The sequence below is a fragment of the Vulpes vulpes genome, chromosome 12 (assembly GCF_048418805.1).
Source record: "Vulpes vulpes isolate BD-2025 chromosome 12, VulVul3, whole genome shotgun sequence".
Classification (NCBI taxonomy): Eukaryota; Metazoa; Chordata; class Mammalia; order Carnivora; family Canidae; genus Vulpes; species Vulpes vulpes.
In genome coordinates this window covers 47,901,152-47,923,419 of record NC_132791.1, presented here as the reverse complement: position 1 = coordinate 47,923,419, position 22,268 = coordinate 47,901,152, and the positions used below count along the sequence as shown (strand labels likewise).

The 22,268-nt window shown below is 45.7% G+C and overlaps 1 protein-coding gene across 11 annotated transcripts in view; it reads right to left on the bottom strand.

Moving 5' to 3' along the window:
• The window catches only part of SIL1 (SIL1 nucleotide exchange factor), a 288,423-nt gene that overhangs the window by 138,110 nt on the left and 128,045 nt on the right, over window positions 1-22,268 (bottom strand). For all 11 annotated transcript variants that reach the window (XM_072728453.1, XM_072728456.1, XM_072728454.1 and 8 more), the window contains one exon: window positions 18,461-18,596. In XM_072728453.1, coding sequence (XP_072584554.1) covers window positions 18,461-18,596 — 136 coding nt within the window. The remainder of the gene's footprint in view (window positions 1-18,460; window positions 18,597-22,268) is intronic.

Here is a 22,268-nt window from a genome sequence, read left to right as displayed (position 1 = left end):
GCTCCTGTGCTGCTGTGCAACTGCTCTCCACCATAAAACAATCATTACTGCCACCACCTCTTTGCAAGCTGTTCCTCTCACCTAGAAAACCCTTCCTACTCTACCTCATCAAATGCCAGCTCTTTTTCAAGCCCCAACTAGTGTTCTTTTTTTTTTTTTTTTTAAGATTTTATTTATTTATTTATGAGAGACCCTGAAAGAGGCAGAGATATAGGCAGAGGGAGAAGCAGGCTCCCTGCGAGGGGCCTGATGTGGGACTCCATCCCAGGACCCCGGGATCATGACCTGAGCCAAAGGCAGGCGCTCAACCACTGAGCCACCCAAGTGCCCCCCAACTAGTGTTCTATTTTCTCTCTGAAATCTAACTACTCTGACTCATAATGAATGACCTCCTTCTCCAAAGCAGCCAATCTCTCTAATACTTTCTGTCTGCCCGACTAGATATTTATCGCTTATTGACCTGTGTGGCTGGTTAACTTTACCTATAAACAGCTCTTATTTATATGTGCTGCAGCTTCCTTTAAGGAGAACAGCATCTCAGCCTTCTCTGTTCCCTCAATAGTAGCCTGGCACAAGTACCAACATATAGCAAATGCTCAATAAATGTGTGAGTTGTTCCTTTTTTTTTTTTAAGATTTTATTTATTTATTCATGAGACACACAGAGACAGAGAGAGAGAGAGAGAGGCAGAGACACAGGAAGAGGGAGAAGCAGCTCTATGCAGGGAGCCCGACATGGGACTCGATCCCGGGACTCCAGGATCACGCCCTAAGCCGTAGGCAGACGCTTACCCTGAGCCACCCAGGCGTCTCCATGTGAGTTGTTTCATGTCAATTCCATCATCCAGTCAGTCAGCAAGCTCCTCGAAGGTAGGGGCCTGACTTTTATCTCAGCCTCATGGGACACTGGGCAGGGCATCGATGGGCAGGCCCTCAGTATTGCTTATCATCAAAGAGGTTGATGACAGTGTCCCTGTCCCTGGGGGTTCTATCATCTTGGCACAAAACAATAGGAACATGTGTTCTGTGCTTGCTGCCCTATCTTGCCTGAAGCCACCTACTTCCTTGTCAAGAGAGAATTACCCAGGGACCACAGGGAGAGGAAATCCTAGGGCATCTGACATGTGATATGGAAGAGGGACAAGAGATACTCAAACCCTGGTGCTGTCCTAACAACCCAGAATAGAGGTTGTCCCAGCTGAGATGCAGGGCAGAAGAGAAGAATCAGAAAACATGAGCACTTCAACTTTAGTGAATCTCTTCTAAGAACATAGTCAGAGGGTACATAAAAATATACACAAGGAAAAAATACACACACACACACACACACACACAAACACACACACACAAGGATGTTCACCATAGAATTAATCAGAACAACAGAAAACTGGAAACCACCTAAATGCGCAACAATAAGAATCAAATAAGCATCACTTGGTATATTCATACAATTGATAAAGACCAGCGCTTGGATAATGTTCACTGTGTGCCTAATTATGTGCTAGGGGCTCTACCTTTCAAAACTCTGCAAAATGTAAATCCCAATTGCTAAAGGAAAAGTTATCAGCCTCAAAATACGAGGTTCAGAATGACAGCACTTGTGAAACAAAAACTGGAAGAACATAAGCTATTATGTTATCTTTACTTGAGGATGGTGGAATATGAGTGGCAGTGGTGTTGTTGTTTCCCTTTGTGCTTTTCTGTGTTTTCCAAGTTTTCTGCTTAGAAAACATATTACTTTGTCAGCAGGCAAAAAAAAAAAATCTATTTTAAAAACAAACATGTAAGAGCCAAATTCTCAACTCTCTAAGCATATGACTGTTAGAAGATTCCTCCTTCTGATGTAAAATATAAGACTCATAGCTTGAATTCTCCCTTCATCCCCCTCCACCCCTACCCACACACCCAAGATAGAGAAAACCCAGGGAAACTGTTAAGACTAACAGCTTCTTGATGAAAAGATCCTGTTTTGTTGATCTTTGATTTTCCACCCTGGAGTTGTCAGCACCCTGTAAGGCATATATTTGGGCACTCGGTAAACATGAAAGGGAAGGAGGAAGTGTGGTGACCTTACAAGGCACAGATGTCACTAATGCAACCAGAGTACCCTACCCTTATGCTACCCCCTCCCCTCCATCGGAGGTCTGATCCTTTACTCTCCTATTTCTGGGCATTGCTCAGGCTGGCCAAGAAGCTCTTAGAACAGACAAATTGCTGACTCTTTGCACCAAAGCATTCGTCTTTTTTGTTTTTTTGCTTTTTTCCTTTCCTTTCTCCCTCTTCTTAAAAGGTGATCTTGCCTTTCAGCTAGTATAATGCTCCACACTGAACCAGTGTGGCAGTCTACAGAGAATCATTGAGAGAATGAATTTGAATAATAAAAGCCAGAACAAGGCAATACCTTGGAGACAGACTTGGTGTAGTACCTTCAATTTAGAACCTCATTTCAGTGGCTAATGCAGTTGTTGGAGACATTAGCCTAATTTTTGCCAGGAGAGTCCAGCAACACAGCGGTACTAAACATAGGCACAGAGGACCCTGCTCATCTCAGAGACAGAGTGCAGAGAATGAAATTAGCAGCTCTGCACTTCTGGTACAGAGGAAAGCAAATCCTTGCTCCCTTCCCCCAATTCATCACCAATCATGTGTAAGATGAAAAAATACAGGAATGTATGTGGGAGTCAGAACCAAGTTCAAGGGGGCAGCCTGGGTGGCTCAGCAGTTTAGCGCCACCTTCAGCCCAGGGTGTGATCCTGGAGACCCGGTATGGAGTCCCGCATCGGGCTCCCTGCATGGGGCCTGCTTCTCCCTCTGCCTTCTCCCTTCTCTCCTGCTTCTATCTCTGCGCCTCCCTCCCTCTCTCTCTCTGTCTCTCTCTCTCTCTCTCATGAATAAATAAATAAAATCTTTAAAGAAAAAAAAAAAAGAACTAAGTTCAAGGGAAACCAAGACCCCTGAAGAGGCCCCCACAGGGCACTTTGGGACTCCTGGAAAGTTAATTTCAAAGCACATCCAGTAAGTGCAGTCCTACCACACATCTTGTCATTGCTAAGCTCTATATGACCATATGCCTGGGAAGACTCCACAACCTGCCATCAGGTTAGTTCTGAGGCCAGAGATGCGGAGGAAGGCCCACAGTAATCAGACTGGAAGGGAAAGCTCCAGCTCTAGACATGTCTACAGACTCAGGGACCAGGGAGTTTGTTCCTACAGCAAGAGCTTCCTACTAGCTTGGTTAAAAAAGAATCAACATCTGATTTGGCCCAGACTTGCCCTAAGTCTCTCTCCTTGTGGCCAGTCTCCTGGCTGCAGGAGCCAAACAGCTGAGGACCCTCTGCTTTCCAGCAGCTAGGTCAAGAGGGGAGCAGAAGCCTCAGAAGCAGCAACAAAAACAGTCTCTGATGCACTCACCATACACTCTACGTGCCAGCAGTGGGCTCAGCTCAAGGTCTCCTGGCTGCCAGGCCAAGAAAGTCCTGTTCTAACAGGTGAGTGAGCCAGTAGCTCACTCTCTTTCTCAGTGTTTCCCGGTACACATCTCATTGTCTCTGGTACCCCAAAGTCCTATTCTGCCCCCTGTTCTGTTACCTTAGATTCTCCTGAACTACCCAGGGATAGGTGAGAAGACGATGTTTAACCAAGTCTTCATAGCCAACAATTTCCCCAAACCCAATGCTTTTTTCCCCCCTCTCCTATCCCCCACCAGAGGGCAAAGGAGGGCCCTAAGTCACCAGTAACTCAATCTTAACAGCATCATGGCCTCACAGGTGCTCACCTGGAGGCCTCAATGACTTTAAGAGGTCAACACTGTAATAACAGGTACAAAGACATCTGTGTATCTGGTCGTGTGACTGGAGGGGTGGGGCTGCCAATCCTTTTAGTCAAATGAATTCCCAAGTGGGCTCTGTTGATGAAGGCCACAGCACACTCCCCTACTCTCACTGCACTTAACATAGTGGCGGACAAGTAACAAGCATGGAAACACCTCAGGGCTTGAACTTCATAGGTCTCTCTATAAAGTCCCTGAGATATGAGAAACTGTTCCCTGTACCTCACGGATACTAAAGGATGGCCTTATAGGAGAAGCGGGGGTTACCTGGGAGGAAAAGCAGGAGAAGAGAAGCTAGACACCCTAGACTCCACCCAAGAAGCATACGCAATAAGGGGAGCAGCACAGGGATAGGAAGACAGGACACTTTCTCCATACACAGGATCTGCCTGCCAAAATTTACTGGATGGCAGGAATCCTAGATCTGTGGGCGAGGATTGAGTCATGATATAAATCTCCTTTTTCTAAGCAGCATGTGCAAAAACTCCTCCATCTCAGGAAGGGAAGGTGGGGAGGAGGGGGCAATATGTGGGGAAGGTGGTCGTCTGCAATTAGAAGCACAGATTTCATTTTAATACTAGAGCAGCCTCCTCAAATTACAAAGAGTCCATTTTGGAAAAGACTAGGAAGCTAACCTGGCTTTGGATAGGGTCAAAATACCACCATTGTGAAACCATATCATTGCAGTGTTGAAAATTTCCTTGTAAAAAGCAAATTTTCCTATAACTGTAAATCAGTCTCTCACTGCAATTTTAGAAATCTATCCCCCACGACCCATCCCCCCACCCCCCAAAAAAACAACAGCTATTACCAGAAATTCTAGATGCAAGACAGTAGAAGCTGAGCTCCAGTATAATGAGGAGAGACTCTGAATGGTGCCCTGAGGCAGACCATACAAGAACAGGGTAGAAAGGAGTCATATACACTTAGAAAGCTCATTTAGGGAAAAGGCTGTGCATAATGCAAGCAGGCCTCAGAGTACAGACACTCCCTCCCGGCCTGCTCAGAGGCAGGCTGTGAGCCACGACACTGGCAGATGGCTGCCCCAGTGGCAATTGTGCATGCTCCAATGGCCGCCTCCCTCGTCCACCCTCAAGCACAGGCTTATGCGCCCATGAGGGGTGGGGAGCACCAGCAAACACTACCCCCAAAGAATAATGCCTTTCCCTAGGTAAGGTAAACAATTCCATCAGAAGGCAGAAGCCATTTCTCTCTGTGCAGGAAAAAGGAGCTACAAACATAAAGTTGCTCGTTCAAAAGAGACAGATGATCTCCGCAAGCCAAGCAGTGCCAAACCGTCTGCAAAGGGTTTGCACATCCATCAGTACAGTGGCTATGTGGGGGAGGGGAGCAGGAGTATGGTAGGCCCACTCAGGGTGCAGGACTCTCTGGCCTCGGGCCATTTGTTTTTTGACTGGAACAGGAGCCCCAGGGGAGAGTAGAAGCCAGCAGTCTTCCCACGGGGGGCTCTAGCCTGAGCAAAGGTGCAAGCAAAGGTTTGATCTGGAGCGTACTCTTTCTATTCCAAATGCTCCCAGTCCTCCCAGTCCATACCCAAAGTCTGTCCACTTCAAGTATCCACACTTCACAAGATTTCAGGGGTGGTTTATTGTCGCGTTTTGAGCCAGACACTTCTCCCTCCCACCACTAACCCCCACCTTTTTTTTAGTCACATGTGACTAAAAGAGAAATGGCAGTTCACTAGTCTTATGCCTAAAATAACCTACTGAGAAATATGGTTTATGAACTCTCCTGTAATACAATATATAATTCAGAGCCCAGCCATTTGTCTGTCACACTATTGAGTAATCCACAGGCATCCCAAGGGTCTGACAATAAAATTTGTAAATCAATAGCAAAAAGCAATGCACCTTAGCCACTCAGGTAAAACATTAAGAACATTTTTTAGCAATGACTTTTTTTTTTAACTTAGAAAAAATGAACTTCTGACTACAAATACTTGTGAAGGAGCTGTATGCCAGAATGAAAGACTTTATGCTTTCTAGACCCCCTCTGACAGCTGATTTCAATGGAAAAATAAAAACCCCAAGATTCACATTTTCCCAATTAAAATAATGGCTTTCTTCTATAAACCCTGGTATTAGCATGACAGAGATGACCACATCAGTCGTAAGAAAAGCACCTGTACCTTCTGCACCCAAGAAGAGCAAGCAAAATACCTGCTTTGTGCAAGAGCAAAGCACTTAAAACAGGATACAAAATAATAAATTATTGCAGTGCTGGGTCTAAAGCTATTTTTCTTTCTTCTGGATGATCAAACACTGAGTGTGAGCGTAGGGGTAGGCATCTTGATCTGCAAACATATTGCCATAGTGATTGGTGCTGAGATAGAAAGATAAAACAGGGAGAACTTCATTTATATTCCAAGGAACAGAAACAAGTGCCCTGATGGTTCAGCCCTACAGAGAGTCCTAATGCCAAATGAATGGTCTCCACCTCACCCAGGGCATAGCACCCTTCAGGATCAGACATGGGCTATGTGTCTAAACTGCTGACCAATTATTGGCCTATAGCAGACCTCTCCTCAGGATGCAGCAGGTACACAGGGGCTAAAGACGCAGGCATTGGGGCCCCATAGTAAGATTTCTCCCCCTGACAAAGAAGTGAGACAGAGTCAGGTGTTTCTCTTTTTACCTAACATGTCACTTGGACGTTAAGTGACTTGGTTTTAATTTTTTTTTATTTTGGAATAATTTTTGACTAGGAGAAAAGTTGCAAAAAAAAAAAAGAAAAAAAAAGTAGAACTCCTTTAAACCCTTCACTCAGCTTCCCCGGACATTAACATCTTACAAAACCATACAGTTATTGGAACTAAGAAATTAACACTGGTACAACAGTACTAACTAGAAACTTTATTCAGACTATACCCGTTTTTCCTCTAATGGCTTTTTTTCTGTTACAGAATCTTTTTTTTTTTTTTTAAGATTTTATTTATTCATGAGAGACAGAGAGAGACAGAGACAGAGACAGAAGCAGACTCCATGCAGGGAGTCTGACGTGGGACTCGATCCCAGGTCTCCAGGATCATGCCCTGGGCTGAAGGTGGCGCTAAACCGCTGAGCCACCTGGGCTGCCCTGTTACAGAATCTAATCTTGGATACCACACTGCACATAGTTGTCATGTCTCCTACAATCTGTGACATCTCCTCAGTATTTGTTTTTCTTGACCTGGATGTACTTGCAGAATAATGGCCAGCTTTTTTCTAGATCACACCTCACTTTAGGTTTGTCTGATGTCCACTACTATAAGAGCTGATGCTATGAACCTGGCACTACAGTGGACACTTTATATGTTCACTGTATGTACTACTTAAGACAACTCTCTGAGGTAGGTATTAATTACTACCCCTACTTTGCAAGTGATACTTCATTAAATCTTAGTAAAATTAACAAACTTGCCCAAGACTACCCAGCTATAAAAGCCAGGGCTTTTTTTTTTTTTTTTTTTTTTTTTTTACATGCTGATTAATATGTTTAATTTAGATTGTGGTAAGTTTGCTTTGTCTAACAAAGTTTGTTCAGTCAGCAGGCTGGGTCTGAGGCAGGTTGGTCTAGCACAAGCAGCCTTCTAGAATGATCCAAAGCATTTAATGAATAAAGCTAAAGATCATATGTAGTTTTGGGACGCCTGGGTGGCTCAGTGGTTGAGCGTCTGCCTTCGGCTCAGGGCGTGGTCCCGGGTCTGGGGATCGAGTCCCACGTTGGGCTCCCTGCATGGAGCCTGCTTCTCCCTCGGCCCGTGTCTCTGCCTCCTGTGTGTGTAGTTCTGTAGGTTAGAGGTCCCACGCGGGTCTCGGCCAAAATCAAGGTGTTGCACAGCCCGGGGACACCAACTCTACAACACTCCACTGCCTGCTATACTCCAGGCACTCAAACAACAACAACACGCCAAGACACAGGCTGGACACTGCCTTCTGGCCGTTCCTTCTCTGGAGGACATTACTCTGAAGAAAGGGCACTCTAGCTTTTGTCATTTTTCCAAAGGAGACAAACTACTCCATTTTAACTTCTAAGTTCTGTCCAAACAACCAGTAATTTGTTTCTCTTAACAAGAAGCACCTCCCTGGCCTAAGGACAGAGAAGAGGCCACTGTTCTGAGACTTCATTCTGGACTAGCAGCAGGCAGAGATGAAATATATGAGCATGTAGGTGTGCTCCACTCAAAAGAACCCCCTTCCAATGGCCTCTGCAGGTGGAGACACTGCAGTCAGAGGAATTAAAAACAACAACAAAACCCCAGAAAAAAAATTTTTAAGGTCTTATATTTATTTATTCATGAGAGACACACACAGAGAGAGGCAGACACACAGGCAGAGGGAGAAGCAGGCTCCCTGCGGGGAGCCCAACGTGGGACTCCAACCCAATCCCAGGACCCCTGGATCAGGCCCTGAGCCAAAGGCAGATGCTCAACTGCTGAGCCACCCAGGCGTCCCAAAACCCCAGAAACTTCTGACTGCTTTTCCATGTCACACCCAGAAATGTCCAACACAACCTGGCACTTCCTCTTCTTTTTTTTTTTTTTTAATTTATAATAGTCACACAGAGAGAGAGAGAGGCAGAGACACAGGCAGAGGGAGAAGCAGGCTCCATGCACCGGGAGCCCGACGTGGGATTCAATCCCGGGTCTCCAGGATCGCGCCCTGGGCCAAAGGCAGGCGCTAAACCGCTGCGCCACCCAGGGATCCCCTAGCACTTCCTCTTCCAAATTAGGCTCTTTGGGAAAGCTGAGGTACAACCCATTCCTGCAGCACAGGAGCAGGGGGTGAGAGGGAACTGTCAAGGGACAGGGCTATGGGAGACAGGCTGGGAAGGACTCCAGCTGCACTCCAGGATTTGTTTCTGATGCTTAGAACTTTAGATCACTCAGTTGCACAGACTTGATTTTTCCCAAATAGCCTCTCTGGCAATGCTAATATGTTTTTCCTCTCATTCTGACTGATCAGCGAAATACATGGCTGGAAGGACTGCCTTGGAAGTAATTTCTTTGATGCTGGCAAAACTGAGAAAATATTCCCCTAGCTACACACCCTCACATCTATCCATCCCTGCCACCTGCCACTTAGCTACAGGTAAAGGCCATTACGGTAAAGAAGCAAAGGAGGCAGAGAGGGCAGACAGCAAGGAAGGTAGAAGGGAAAAGGGCTCAGTATGAAAATGAGGAAGGGAGAGAGAACATTTTGTTCAAAGTGAGTCACTACAGAACTCAGACTTTCACTGACATGCATAAGCAGGGTTAGATGATGCCAGCAAATAGGTGAGAAAAGAGCCTTCTTTTGATTTGTCTCTTTTCCCCCACTGCCCTTCAACTCCCGAAGTGCCCCAGCCAATCTCATCACTAAGATGGCCTCGAGGAAATTCGACATTTCAACTGGCTGTCCCTATTAACTAACTGTTGATCTCATGCAAGAGTCCCTCCCCTTTGAAATCTCCCATTCTATACCTAACTCCAAGGTATCTTCATTTAGGATATTTTGATCAAATACTGGAAGTTGAAATGCTAATGGTCTTTAGGAAACAATTCCTCCAGCTTCTCCATCTGCAATCTAACCTAGGGAGAATCTAAAACCAGCTAAGAGCCCTCAAACCTGACTGCAGACAGGGCTACTTAATCCACTGTTTTTAGGGACATCTGGATCTACCCTTAAGATCCCTAAGATTTAATCCAGGAAACTTAAATAATTAAATATAGCTTTAAATAATTTAAAATAAAGCTTAAATAGTTCTGCATCCTCTTGAATAATTTCCCCCCCTCAATGTCAACAGTCCCTAAAATATACATTACTTGGTTCCCACAGAGATCTCAAATAACATTGCTTTCAAACAATGATCCTGCAGATTGAAATCCTAGGAAAAGCGATGGGATTTGGGACCCTTCACTGAGGGACGATGGGCTCCAAAAGAGACTAAGAGGTAACCACTCCTTTATGCTGCACCTTGAGATCTCCCTCAATTAGTGTATACAAAGCACCAGGCACAAGAGGGTTCCCCAAAAAATGTTGGTTTTCTTCCCTTTCCCAACAGCTAGACTAGAGTCTCTGGGTCCTATTCTGCCCCAGTCAATCATTCTTGGCCATGGTAGACTAGACAACCTCCTCACTGTCCAAAAGCCTGACTTGGCAAAGCCCGGATGACAGAAAGGAGATTAATAAAATAATGTTTATACAACATGTAGAGGGCTGCTGGGATGGGGGGAGAGAGGCAGTTTTATTTTTCCCCCTAGGCAAAAAAAAAATTTTTTTACAAACATACCCTATTACCATTGCATGAATACTCCACCTCTACCCAGATAAACTATATCTACAGATAATCAAATCTGAAAACTTTTAATTCAAAGAAATAGTTCTTTCCTTTTAAATAACTGCTTATGCAAACCCAAAACAGATTATATTCTGTAAATAAATTAAAATACAACTCAATCTTTGTTTGACCACATCAACCTATTATGGGAAATAAGGCAAGACCAACAATCTATTAGTTTATAAACAATATCAAAACAAAACCCCCACAGGAACAAAAATATATCAACCTAATTAGAGCACAGGCACCAAGAAGCTCACAGAGCCCCTTGTACACTAGTTCTGCTTCATTCAGGTTCTTCTCAAGCCTACACCTAAGATCAGTGGCTAGTAGGGTACCACACCAACTCTGACTAATGAAATTGCCAGGAACCTACAAAAGTCTTGATATTCCCTGGTTCAGAAAAGACAAGGTTGGATCAAGCTCAGAGGAGCTTTTGGTAAAGCTCTCCAGCTTGCCCCATAGGTCAAACAAAGGTCTCCTTATTAACTCCACCAGGACATTCCAAAAGTCCCCTGAATGATGTGCCCATCGGGTCTCACACTCCACCTATGCAGTGTCTAGGGCTTAGATTGCTCTAGGAAGGGGATCCCTGGGTGGCTCAGCAGTTTAGCACCTGTCTTCAGCCCAGGGTGTGTTGCTTACGTAACTACATTCCTAGTTTATAGGAGGACCTACAACATAAGCCCAGGCAGGCATTCAATGCCCCCCATGTTATCTCTACCATCAAGCATTGCATCTGAAACATACAACAAACATAACATGAAATAGGTAAGTTTTTTAATGTCACTGCCTCCGAAATTACTGTTTTAGTTCTCTTCTTCCACTTATTCTCAAACACCTCAAACCTAGGATTTTCTATCATCTTTCTTCACTTTCTCATCTCCCATTCACAGCACAGACCCTGCCTGGACTCGACTACACACTCATAGCTTACACTTACTTACATCTTTAGTTCTACTGCCTCGTCAGCTCTCCTCATCTCTCCTCCAGCCCTCTCTCCCACTGCCTCCTATCTCTGACAGAGGGGATGCTGTCCACCACAACCATGCCATTATTCCCTATATATCTCTGCCTCTCCAGCCAGAGAGATGTACTCTCAATCTGAGATCTCTGTTCATGCCATCCCCTCTCCATCCACTTATGCGTCCTACCTATTCTCTTCTCTACCTCGTCCATGTTTACTTCCTCTTAAGTTACCCTTAAGTTACCACTAACAAAACCAAGAATGGGACAGTTTCTGGAAAAGAGCCTCTTATTCGAGTTCCAAGGCAGCCCTTGAGAGCTATTTCCAGCCCTGGTTAGTCCCAACTTTGGAGATGGCCTAGACAGTCTTAGCCAGCAGAGTGAGGCCAATATGAAAGAAAGGAAGAGAAGTCAAAGCTACACAAATCGTCTGAGCCAAAGCCAAGCCCAGGGCATGAGGGCTGGGACTGGTTTTGGCAGCTTGTTTTCCATTATCCCTACTCCAGTTTAAGCTTTTCCTTTCAGACAGTTTGGGTATCCCGATCTTTGAGAGCTGAGGCTGTCCATTCTGCTCAGGAGCCTTTATTAAACCTCAGAGAGAACAGGTAGATGCAAGAAGCAAGGACACAAGAGAGTAAGGGCCTAGGATAAGCATTAAGCATACAAATTCTTGTTAGAAAACAGCCAGCCAATAGCTGCTCTCCATCACCACCCAAGTCCACAGACTGCAGACTAGACCTTGGTCTACACCATCCAGGAAATGGAAGGCCAAAGCCTGGGCAGAGATGCTGTGGTGCCAGTGCAGAGCTCAGCCAGCTAGTTTCAAAGCAGCCTCAGCTTTGGCAGTGACTGCCCTGGAGTTCACAGGCTTTTCTGCCCTGGCTTCCACTTTTTCCCCCAGGAAGCATGGGATTTGGCTGCTAAGGAGCAGTAATGAGCCACACTAGGAGAGAACTCCACAAACGGGAAATGAGGATTCTCTGAAATGGAGAGATCTAAACTGTACTCATGGAATCTTCTGGGGCCTTCATGTATTCCAGCCCACCTTCCTTTTCTCTCCCAGGACAAGGTAATTTGGAGCGTCAGAAAATGCTCATATGAGCCTCAAAAGGCCTGGCATCCTTCTGCTCTAAGCAGGTCTCCTGACAAATTCTTATTACCAAGGTACAAAAGAGATGCTCAGAGCAGAGAACGCTTGTTAAGCGTTAAGCCTTTGTTAAAGGCTTGGTAGACGGTTGTCGTGAGGGAGATGGGCCAGAAGTATAGGTAGGAAAGAATAAAAAAAGCTCTCAGAGAATCCCCAGAAGACTGGAAAGCCTTCAAAATGGAAGTAGGGGGTCAGAAGGAGGCACTGTGCAGAAAAAAGTAGCACCAAAGATAAGCTACGTTGAACATGTCATCCTGAAAAGTTGCTAGAGATAGCAACTTGAGTTCAACAGAAGAGAGAGACGACCCAAACACCACACAAAAGCTACCCTATTTCCTCTATCCAGCCCCTGTTATATCTTGTTAGTACCGCACTCAAGCCAAGCCAAGCCAGGGAAGAATCAAGAGAGGCCTACTGCTGTAGACATTCCTCAGGCCACTACCTTCTGGTGACAACCAAGTCCCACTGCACTACACTGATGAGACAGAGGGGCTCAGGTATAAACTGCCCCTGACCAACACTCCACTGATCACCTATGCTCATGGGCCTAGATATGTATGCATGTGTGTGCGTGCGCATGAGTGTGTGTGTGCACACGTGTGAGATTGTGTGTATGTATGTATGTGTGTGTGCACTCACATACACATGCAAGGCAGGGCTGGGCCAGAAGCAGGTCATATGCTTGTGGAGAACCCTGAGGAAGATCTCTGCACACTAGGGAAGGAGGGATGTGGTGGAGGGCACAGGTGTCCCACCTCAACTCAGCCTATGGGATAATAGAAAAAAAATATCTGGCCTTTATCCCTGGTTCTTGGCAAAGAGCTCCTAAAATCCCTGGAATTCATGAGTGACAAGAGTATCTTTGTTATTCCAGAGTTTATGCTGATGCAATAACTCGAGGGGCAGAGGGAGGGGAGAAAACAGCTTTAGATAATTTCAGAATGAGGATAGATCACAAGAGTAAGCCATGATTTTTTTTTAATTACTTTCCTATTTATTTTTTAAGAATTTCATTCATTTATTCATGAGAGACACAGAGAGAGAGAGGCAGAAACACAGGCAGAAGGAGAAGCAGGTTCCATGCAGGGAGCCTGATGTGGGACTCGAACCTGGGACTCCAGGATCACGCCCTGAGCCAAAAACAGATGCCCAACCGCTGAACCACCCAGGCGTCCCAACTCATGATTAATTATAGAGCTGAAACTTTTAGCCCCATCTGCTGACCTCCAGGAAGAGGTGGGAGGGCTGGAGATGAAGTTCAATCACCAATGTCCAATGACTTAATCAATCATGTGTATGAAATTCAAACTCCATAAAAGCCCTTGAACAACAGGTTTCAGAGAGCTTCCAGTCTGGTGAACACACCTAAGTTGTGGGAGGGTGGATGTCTAGAGATGGCAGGGAGGTGTTGTATGCCTTCCCCCGTACCATACCTTGCCTTATGCATCTCTTCCATTTGGGTGTCCCTGAGCTGTAGCTTTCACAATAAGCCAATAAATTAAAGTGTATTCCTGAGTTCCCTGAGCTAGGAGTTGTCCTAGCAAATTATCGAACCTGAGGAGGGGGTTATGGAAATTTCCAATTTACAGCTGGTCAGTCAAAGACAGGGTGGCCTGGGGCTTGCAACTAGCAGCTGAAGTATATGCAGTGTCCCTGAGACCCTTAACTTACAGGATCTGACTGTAAGTTAAGGACAGCTCTAGGAATATGGGGTCAAAATTGAACTGCTGGACACTCAGGTGGTATGTGAGGACTCAAGAATCACATGGCCCCTTCCAAGCTGCAAGGGGCCAAAGGCCTCCCAGAGGCAATCCCACAGAGTCACCCAGACCAGACTCAGGTGCTCCTTAAGACAGATGTCCAGGGCCTGCAGGAAATCAGGCTCCTCTCTTAAATACTTGAAACAGAGTAGTTGGTCTACTATAAATGAGGTTTTTAAAATTCAATTCCCTCCTATTGCTCGTGCAGATCTGAAATGATCTGACCAGATGGCTGGTGCTCTATAATTCTTGGATTGCTCTCATCAGTTGTTGATGATTTGGATTTTTTCTTTTCCTTTTTTTTTTTTTTAACCCCCTCACATGAATGTGTTCCTGCAGAGGCTGTCTGCATGCTCCCATTAAGTGGGCTCTTTGTGCTGATGCCAGTACTTCTCAGGTTCTAAAAGCCTCCTCTTAGAAGTCAGCTCAGGTCAATAGGGAACCCCAAGTTTGAGCTTCCCTGAGCCCACATGGGGCCAACAAGCAGCACTAGCTCACAGCAGGACAATGGGGCTCTTTGCTCAGGCTGCCTTATTACCTTTACTTCTCCTTCAGGTCCCCAAGGAAAGGAAGGCAACAAAGGTGTATTTTCTTTTTTTTTTTAATGACAACTTCAGCCATTTACTGAATATTTCTTATGTGCCAGGACCTGTGTGAAACATTTTACATATGTTAACCTTGTTTTATAGTCTCACATCATCTCTGGGAAGCAGATATTTTCAGATGAGGAAACTAAGGCTCAAAGATTCTCATCAACCTAGCCAAGAACACACAGCTCAAAAAAGAGAATTTTCATAGAGTTGGAAGTTCAGCATTGTAAAATCTGACTCACTGAGCTATCAACAATACAAAGAAAAGGAAGGCCCCAGCCTCACCAGATCCTCCTTCATGCCCTCAGGGATCACAGGACACTTCCATTAGGACATTCAAAACATTCTAGTGCCTCTTTCTGTCTCTACATCTTCTGGGAAACGGTAAGGTACTGAAGGTAGGGGTCATGTCTCATTTGCTCCTCAAAAAGACAGCACAGCATGTTGATGAGGAGCTCAGGCTTGGGGCCAGACAAAGCTAGTTTTGAATTCTGACTCTGCCACTTATCAGTCATTTGACTAAGTCACTTCTGAGACTCAGTTCTATCTATAAAAGTGAGGATAGTTGCAGCACCTGCCCTCAAAGAACGGCCAGCACAACCAACACTCAGTAAATGTGACATATTACCTGTATCTCTGGTACAGAGGATATTCTGAGAAAAGCCCAGGGAGCAGAGACTCTATCACATTTGGATGTGCCCAGCTTTCTGCAGTAACAGGTACACAGCACAAAATCCTAGGTGTCAGGGGTCCTTAGCTCCAAGACAAATTTCTGAATTGTTTGCCCAGAACGCATAGGACCTGCCAGCAAACAGTTTTCCTCTGCTTGCTTGTGAACAGCTGATGCTGAATCCACACTCAAATGCTTGCTGTGCCTCCGTAAGGTGAGACAGATCCCAAAATAAACCAGAAGACAGAGAGAGACAGGAAAATCACTTCCAGGAACAAGCGGCTCACAGTGAGGATGCTGACAGTAATAACAGAGGCAGGCAGACTTCAGGAGAGTGACCTGCAGCAGCTAGGGCTGCAAGGCTGGGGCCCAATTTCCACCTGGCCTGGTGGGAAGACCCCTAAAGCCATGGGTAGGTCCCCTGGTGTTCCAGGCCACAGCAGGCAGCCTGGAAAGCTACCCTCATATGAGCCCAGACCATGTATCCCAGGATGCCCTCCTGGACGCCTGAGGACAACAGAGCTGAGGTTCTCCCTTCAGAGACCTGAAGGGACAAAAATTACTGAATTGGGCGTAATACCTGTCAACAAAAACTAGCCATTTCCTTAAAAGTCCCTAAAAGATACTCCATCATCTTCCTTGTGCCGAGTCCCTGACTTCCAGGCAGAAAAAGTCCCCCCCGCCCCCCATCAAAAATCTCTGTGGAGGGAGGGACAGAGGGCACTTCAGGACCAAAGAAGTCTCTCCTCCTCACCCGAAGTACCCCTCCCGACTGAAGACCAGAAGCCTACACATTCATGCACCTTCCCTGGCATTATCAATTCCACAATCAAATTGAAAGGATAGCACAAATGGACAATTTACTATGTAAAATCAGAACTGAGCATACTGAGTGATATCTTCATGTCAAGAATCCTCACAACAGGCAGGGTAGAACATTTCCTCCATGTCACCAATAGGGAAACTGAAGAGAAGAAGGATTCAGTGATTCGCCCAAGATCCATCCTCTAGATAGCAAAGCCAGAATTTGAACCCAGGATTGGTTGAGTCTGAAGTCTGTCCTCTTAACTGCTAAATTATACTACCTCCTCATTCATGTACCCATCAAACAGGTTCCCACTACAGACTACATTCCTTTTAACATTCCTTCAAGTAGCTGTGTTAGAAGCTCGCAGGTAGCATTCAGAATGTGGAGGATTAAATATTTTACTCTGATTGAAGGCAAGTGCCAGCTTTTCCACAGAGACCACCAAGAGGTCAATTTCCTGCAAAAAGACACACATACAAAACCTTCTTAATATAACAAACAGAACATCTCAATCCTATACTGGTGCCCTACAAAGTCTTCTCTACCTCCCCTGGTCTGACTCCACAGCCCTACACTCTGAATCACCCCACACCTAATCTTCCCTTACCCATCTCACTTTGATGGTGAGTGTAGGCAAAAACTTTCGTGGGATGAGGCCGGCATAACTGGAACCAGACCTGCTTTGCCCCCTGACCTGTGGGCCTCAGTGTCTGTGCTCAACCAGAACACACCAGCCTTTGAGGGCAGGTTCAAAGTAATCTGGTGCAGATTTTATAAGAGGCTCTTGGGAAACCAGAAGGCAAAGGTGAAGTTAATGGGGTATTAAGTTAAACGTAAAAAAATCAGTGTTCCGCTCTAATTCTCCAGGAGACACTCACAGCCCTCAGCTTGGCCTTGTCACCAATGCTCTGGCTCTCCCTCCTAAGGTGAGAGAGACAGGCTCCTTTGTTTAGCATTAACACAGCAGCCCCACTGCCGGAGGGGACTGGGCCAAAGCCCCAGGTCAGAACTTTCAGGCTTGTTCTACAATGTAGACCAGGGCCTTGAAGATTGCCACAGGAAAAGAGACCCTAGGATTGGAGGTCACGGGACACTGACCTCATCTGCTCTAAGCACTTGGCTGGTTACAAGTGGTACAAGCATTGTTAACCACATAAACAGTGGAAATAGCCCACATACTCCATGCCCCATCCTGGTGAGCCCTCTTATTTTGGTCCTCAAGGCTCAGGGAGCTCAGTTCTCAGAGAAGCTGCTGAAGGACAGCCAGAGGTTAGAGCTGCTGAACCCCATACCTCTGTTCCTAAAAACCTCCCTCTACCCCAAGCCATTGGCTTCTACTTCACTTCCTTGGTGTTTCATCACTCTTCGGTGGCACCCACTACCTGTATGCAAGCCCAGCAGGAGTGATACTGCTACCAGAAAGTTGGCTGGCACAGTAAATGCTGCCCCTGCCAGCACAGCAGCAACGGGAGGCAGTGAGGACACGGTGATAAATACTGGCTCAGAGCTGATGAAACTCCATTGTGGCAGCTGCCAGGGCTTGCCATCCACCTTGCCAAGTGCCAGCAGCCTAAGCTTGAGAACAGACCCAAGTGTCACCATAGTGGGGCACTAGTCAACAACAGCTGGGACTAGAAGGACAAAGGGGAGAAAGGTGGGTCAAGGCTCTGTGGTCACTGACATAGGACAAGTCAGCTGAGTGACACAGGTCAATGAGCCTCAATGTTTGCACAGGAAAATTAAGATGATCATGTACTCACTGTTGTGAAGATTGAACAAGATTATGTACATGAAGCAGATATCATAGTACCTGATTATGGTAAACTCTCCACAAAAACTGTTACTTTCTAGGCCATGGGCCCAGGTTCATAAAAGGGCTAAAAAGATGCTCCTTCTGAGGATGCCCCATTTAAAAACCAGGCCAGGACCAGCCCCTGTTTCTTGGCACAGGTTCCTTTAGCAACAGAACACTCCTGCCCCACACCAGTGCTCAGTACTCTCCTGTGAACAATATTTCAGTAGCACTGAGCCGAGCAGCAGAGCCTAAAATAGCATTTGCAGAGTGAGGCACATGTCATTGCTTCTCCTGTGTTTCAGAAGTGCAAGGAAATAAAGTTTTCAATCATTTACTCAGAAAGCTCGGCCACCCACCACCTGCCTTCCTTTCAGGGCACTCACATGCCACAATCTCTCTTCTGCTGGAAAATGAAGGTCCTAAGGCCTGCAGCAGCAGCCATCCCTTGGAAGGACCACACTGTTCCCCTCCAGTGGGCCACAGAGTGACTGCTCTTTCAAAGAAGCACTGTGGGGACAAAGAACCTATGCACTTAGAATTCAGAGTGTGTTTCACAGGGAGAGGGCTGGGCTTAGTACCTGGCCGAAGGGCCTGCCACTCATAGGTCGGGTGAAACACCTCCAGGACCTCAGAGTCCAGCTCCTCTTCTGCTGTGGTATCCTTTCTCTCCGCTTCTTTGGTGCTGCTCTTCTCTGGGCTGGTGAGCGCAAACTCCTTCAGAGAAAGGAAAACACAGGGCGTGACCCACTATCAGGCATCAGGCAAACAGAAAGAACTTGGCCTGGGTGGTACATTCTTCTCCTCTATACTCCTCCCCTTCCCATCCTTACTTATAGCCTTCACAGGCTTAGCCTCAAAACCAGTATGAGTGAGGTGATACAGTTAATCAACACGTAGCATATGTTATGTGTATATAGCACTTCTGTATATGAGTAAGGAAAAACTCCACAAAATTCAATACTATCTCAAGGGGGCTAAGGAAACAAACTGGGGAGAAGGGTTGTCGAAGGAGACAATAAAAGCCTTTTGCTTTTTACTTGCTGTGTTATTATACAGTCTGACATTTGAAACTCTTACCTAGTTGCTCTTACAAGTAAAAAAGATATATATAGAAGAAAAAAATGCACACATGAATGGGAGAATAAGTCTTCAAATGGTCACCCTGGACATACAGAAGCTGTCAGCTGGGGCCCAACTGGTTCCAATGAAGCCCAGCAGGGCACAAAAGGGGCCTGGCAATTCCTCAGGGTGCCCACAGGGCATAAATGACCTCTTGGGACGTTAAAATCCATGGTGGTGGAAGGGCTACAAATAGGAAGCTTGAAAGTCTGGCTGGAGTTAGGGAGGAGTGAGAGAGGAAGAAGTCAAAGCTGAAAACCAATTCCTAAAACCTGTTTCCTTCCACCTCATGGAGAGCATGAAGGATTCACGAGATGATGTCTGTGGAGCACTTTGAGCTCAGGAGACAGAGATGCAAGATAAATACAAAGTATTATTCATTTTGCTCCTTTACAGCCTCCCGTCCTTCCTGTCCCATTTTTAAATCTTTCTTGCATAAGAGCAGTAGAGCCTCAGGAAACTATAACCAGAGGGTTCCAGAGCTCTGAGATAGCCAAGGAGGAACCCCCACTAGCACACCGGGAGGTTAGTTCAGCCTTCCCACCTCCTGAATCTTCCCCTAGTAACAGTGTATTTCATGATTTCCTACGAACCTAAACCTGAGCTAGGACCTTTACACACATCTCATTATGGTTTCCCAACAATTCTAACCTTGCATGGGAGGGAGCAAGGCATCTCTTCCAAGCAGCACCCCAGCTCCAAATAGGTATCCCCACCTACCCAGTTCCTTAGGGTGTCACCTTTAATTAGCTGTCAGAGGGAAGGTAAGGTCAAGGTGTTAGTTACTGGTAATGACAATGGAAAGTTCCTTCAAGGATTTTTACATTTTAACAAGAAATAAAGGCATGATATTCAAATAGCAGGATTTCAGGTCTTGTTAAGGACCAGTAAGGAGGCAATCTTGGACAAGAAGAATTCCCCAAATCATGTCACAAGCAATGAGAGGCAGAGACTACAGCATGGTGGTTAAGAACTCAAGCTCCACATCACATAACCCAAAGTTTGAATCCCAGTTTCTTACGCCTCCCAGAAAGTTAATTAATTTTCTAGGCCTGTTTTCACACTTGTAAAGTAGAAGTCATGGTGACATCTAGTTTATATATTACATGAGGCACCACCTTGTAAACTACTAACCCTGGGTACATGGTAGCCATTACTCTTATTACGTGTAAAGACAATCATAGGTTCCAGGTTGGATGAGTCTGTGCTATGACATCCAACAGTGACTATACACTATGACATGATTCAGGCAGGTCAGGTTTGGGTTGTCGTCACCTGTGCAGCTTGGCCCATCGAACCCTTCCTACTCTTTCAACATGAAATTCACACAGATCTGAGCCAAAAGAAAACTAGGAGAAGAAAAGCAGGCATGCTTATGGGACTACAGGAAAGACAGAATGGCAGGAGACACTGGCCAAAAGCCAGATTTCCTAAGAGCGGGCTCTGGGTTTTTCTCTTTCACCAGCATATCCCCAGAAAAGGACTCAGTTTATGGTCATCCAAGAACAAAGGAATGGAGAAACAATCCACTCCCACAGGCATATACATCTTCTGGATGCTTTGGACTGAGGCAAACCCAAAGTAGCCATATCTACTAGAACCCAGGTACTAGGCCCACATTCCAGAACAAAGAGTTCCTTGTCCACAAAGTACCTGAAGCCTATGTAATCCAGGGCCCATCCATGCCGGTCAGCCTCTGCCATAAGCACCATACACTAGACCACGGGACTAGGAGAATGTTAGTAAAATCTGCCTCCAAAGTGTGGGGGGTCAAATGCCTCCAAGGGCCAGGTGGGGCCAGGTGTACAATGGGGAGTGGTACTGCGAAAGTGCTGTGAAAAGTGGAGCCCTCCTGCCTTGACTGAGGAACACAGCTGCTACTCAGCTGGCCCACCACTGAAAAAAAAAAAAAAAACAGGAAAACAGATTTTTATGTCAACTTTCCCTATTTTAGAACACTAAGAGGGACAAACTAAATGTTTCTAAGCTTTAAACTGCAGCTCTTGCTTTAGTCTATTAGCCAGGTAACTCCTGGCAGGTGTGGCTGTAAGCAAACAACCAAATTCTCATCACCAAGAGAAGCAGAAAGAGGCAACAGGAATGGTAATGATGAAAACATGGCAAAAAGCCCTTCAAACTCTAGGCTGGGCCAGTGTTTATTCTCTTGATGAGGCACTGGGAAAGCCTCTTTTTCTAGATTTCTTTCAAGATTAATAAACTCAATAAGGACACTGATGAACCACTGAGCCACATGCCTCAAGCCCTAGAGAGGCTACTAATCCCACCACTGTTCAAAATGTTTTTTGAGCTTCCACTTGGTGTCACCTCTGAAACAGATTTTAAGCTCATGCTCACACACGCACGCACACATGCACAGACACACACACATGATCTGCCATTATTTTACAGTCCAAATCTGCTTTTAGTAAAGGTGATACAAAATTGGTGCTCCTCTGATCAGCTCACCCTATTCAAATCTAACTCTGAGTGACTTTGGACAGTTTGCCCAAATCACATCTGACAAGTACTGAGGGCATCAGTCAGTTCAAAAGGGGCATTTCAGAAAAGGTTTTGAGGAAAAGCAGGTAACCAGGTTGAGGCTATAATGATAAATCAGCAGCTACCATTGGGAGCTCCAGGCTATAAAGTGCCTTCCAAGCCTCACAAATCATTCAAGTTTCAACTGTGAAGCGTACGTTTTTATTCCCATTTTACAGATGAGGACAGGTACAGGGCTTATGCAAAAAATCACACTGCTGAGAAAAGTACAGCAGAAGATTTCAGTCAGGCTTGCCTCTCTCCAAAGCTCATGCATGACTTTTGACTCCCTTCTGTGCATCTGTTCTTAGTCATGGGTCCTACTGGTTGTGCCCTACATGTTGAGGGAATTAAAAGTGGAGGGGGCAGAGTGAGATCACCTTAGCATGTTTGCCAGCGCATCCCCACTCCCAGGAAGGGAAGACTTTCATGGAGCAAGTCAAAAACCAGTCCAAGAGAAAGGACAACCAAGACTAGCCCCTCTGTACTTAGGCAGTACCCTCAATAGTAGATAAAGACCAGGAGGTGAGAGAAGCCAGCCAGCCCTTGGTCAGTTCTCAAGTAACCCTTATGTTCTAGTGCCCTCTCAGCTGGCTTCCCACGGCTCCCTTCAGTACTGAAACCTTAGCACTCTCTTTTCCCTGCCACTATCACTCCAAATACCAATTTCTTCTCAACTGACTGGCAAGACATTCCAGCTAAGGTGTTAGCTACAACTTACCATGTATC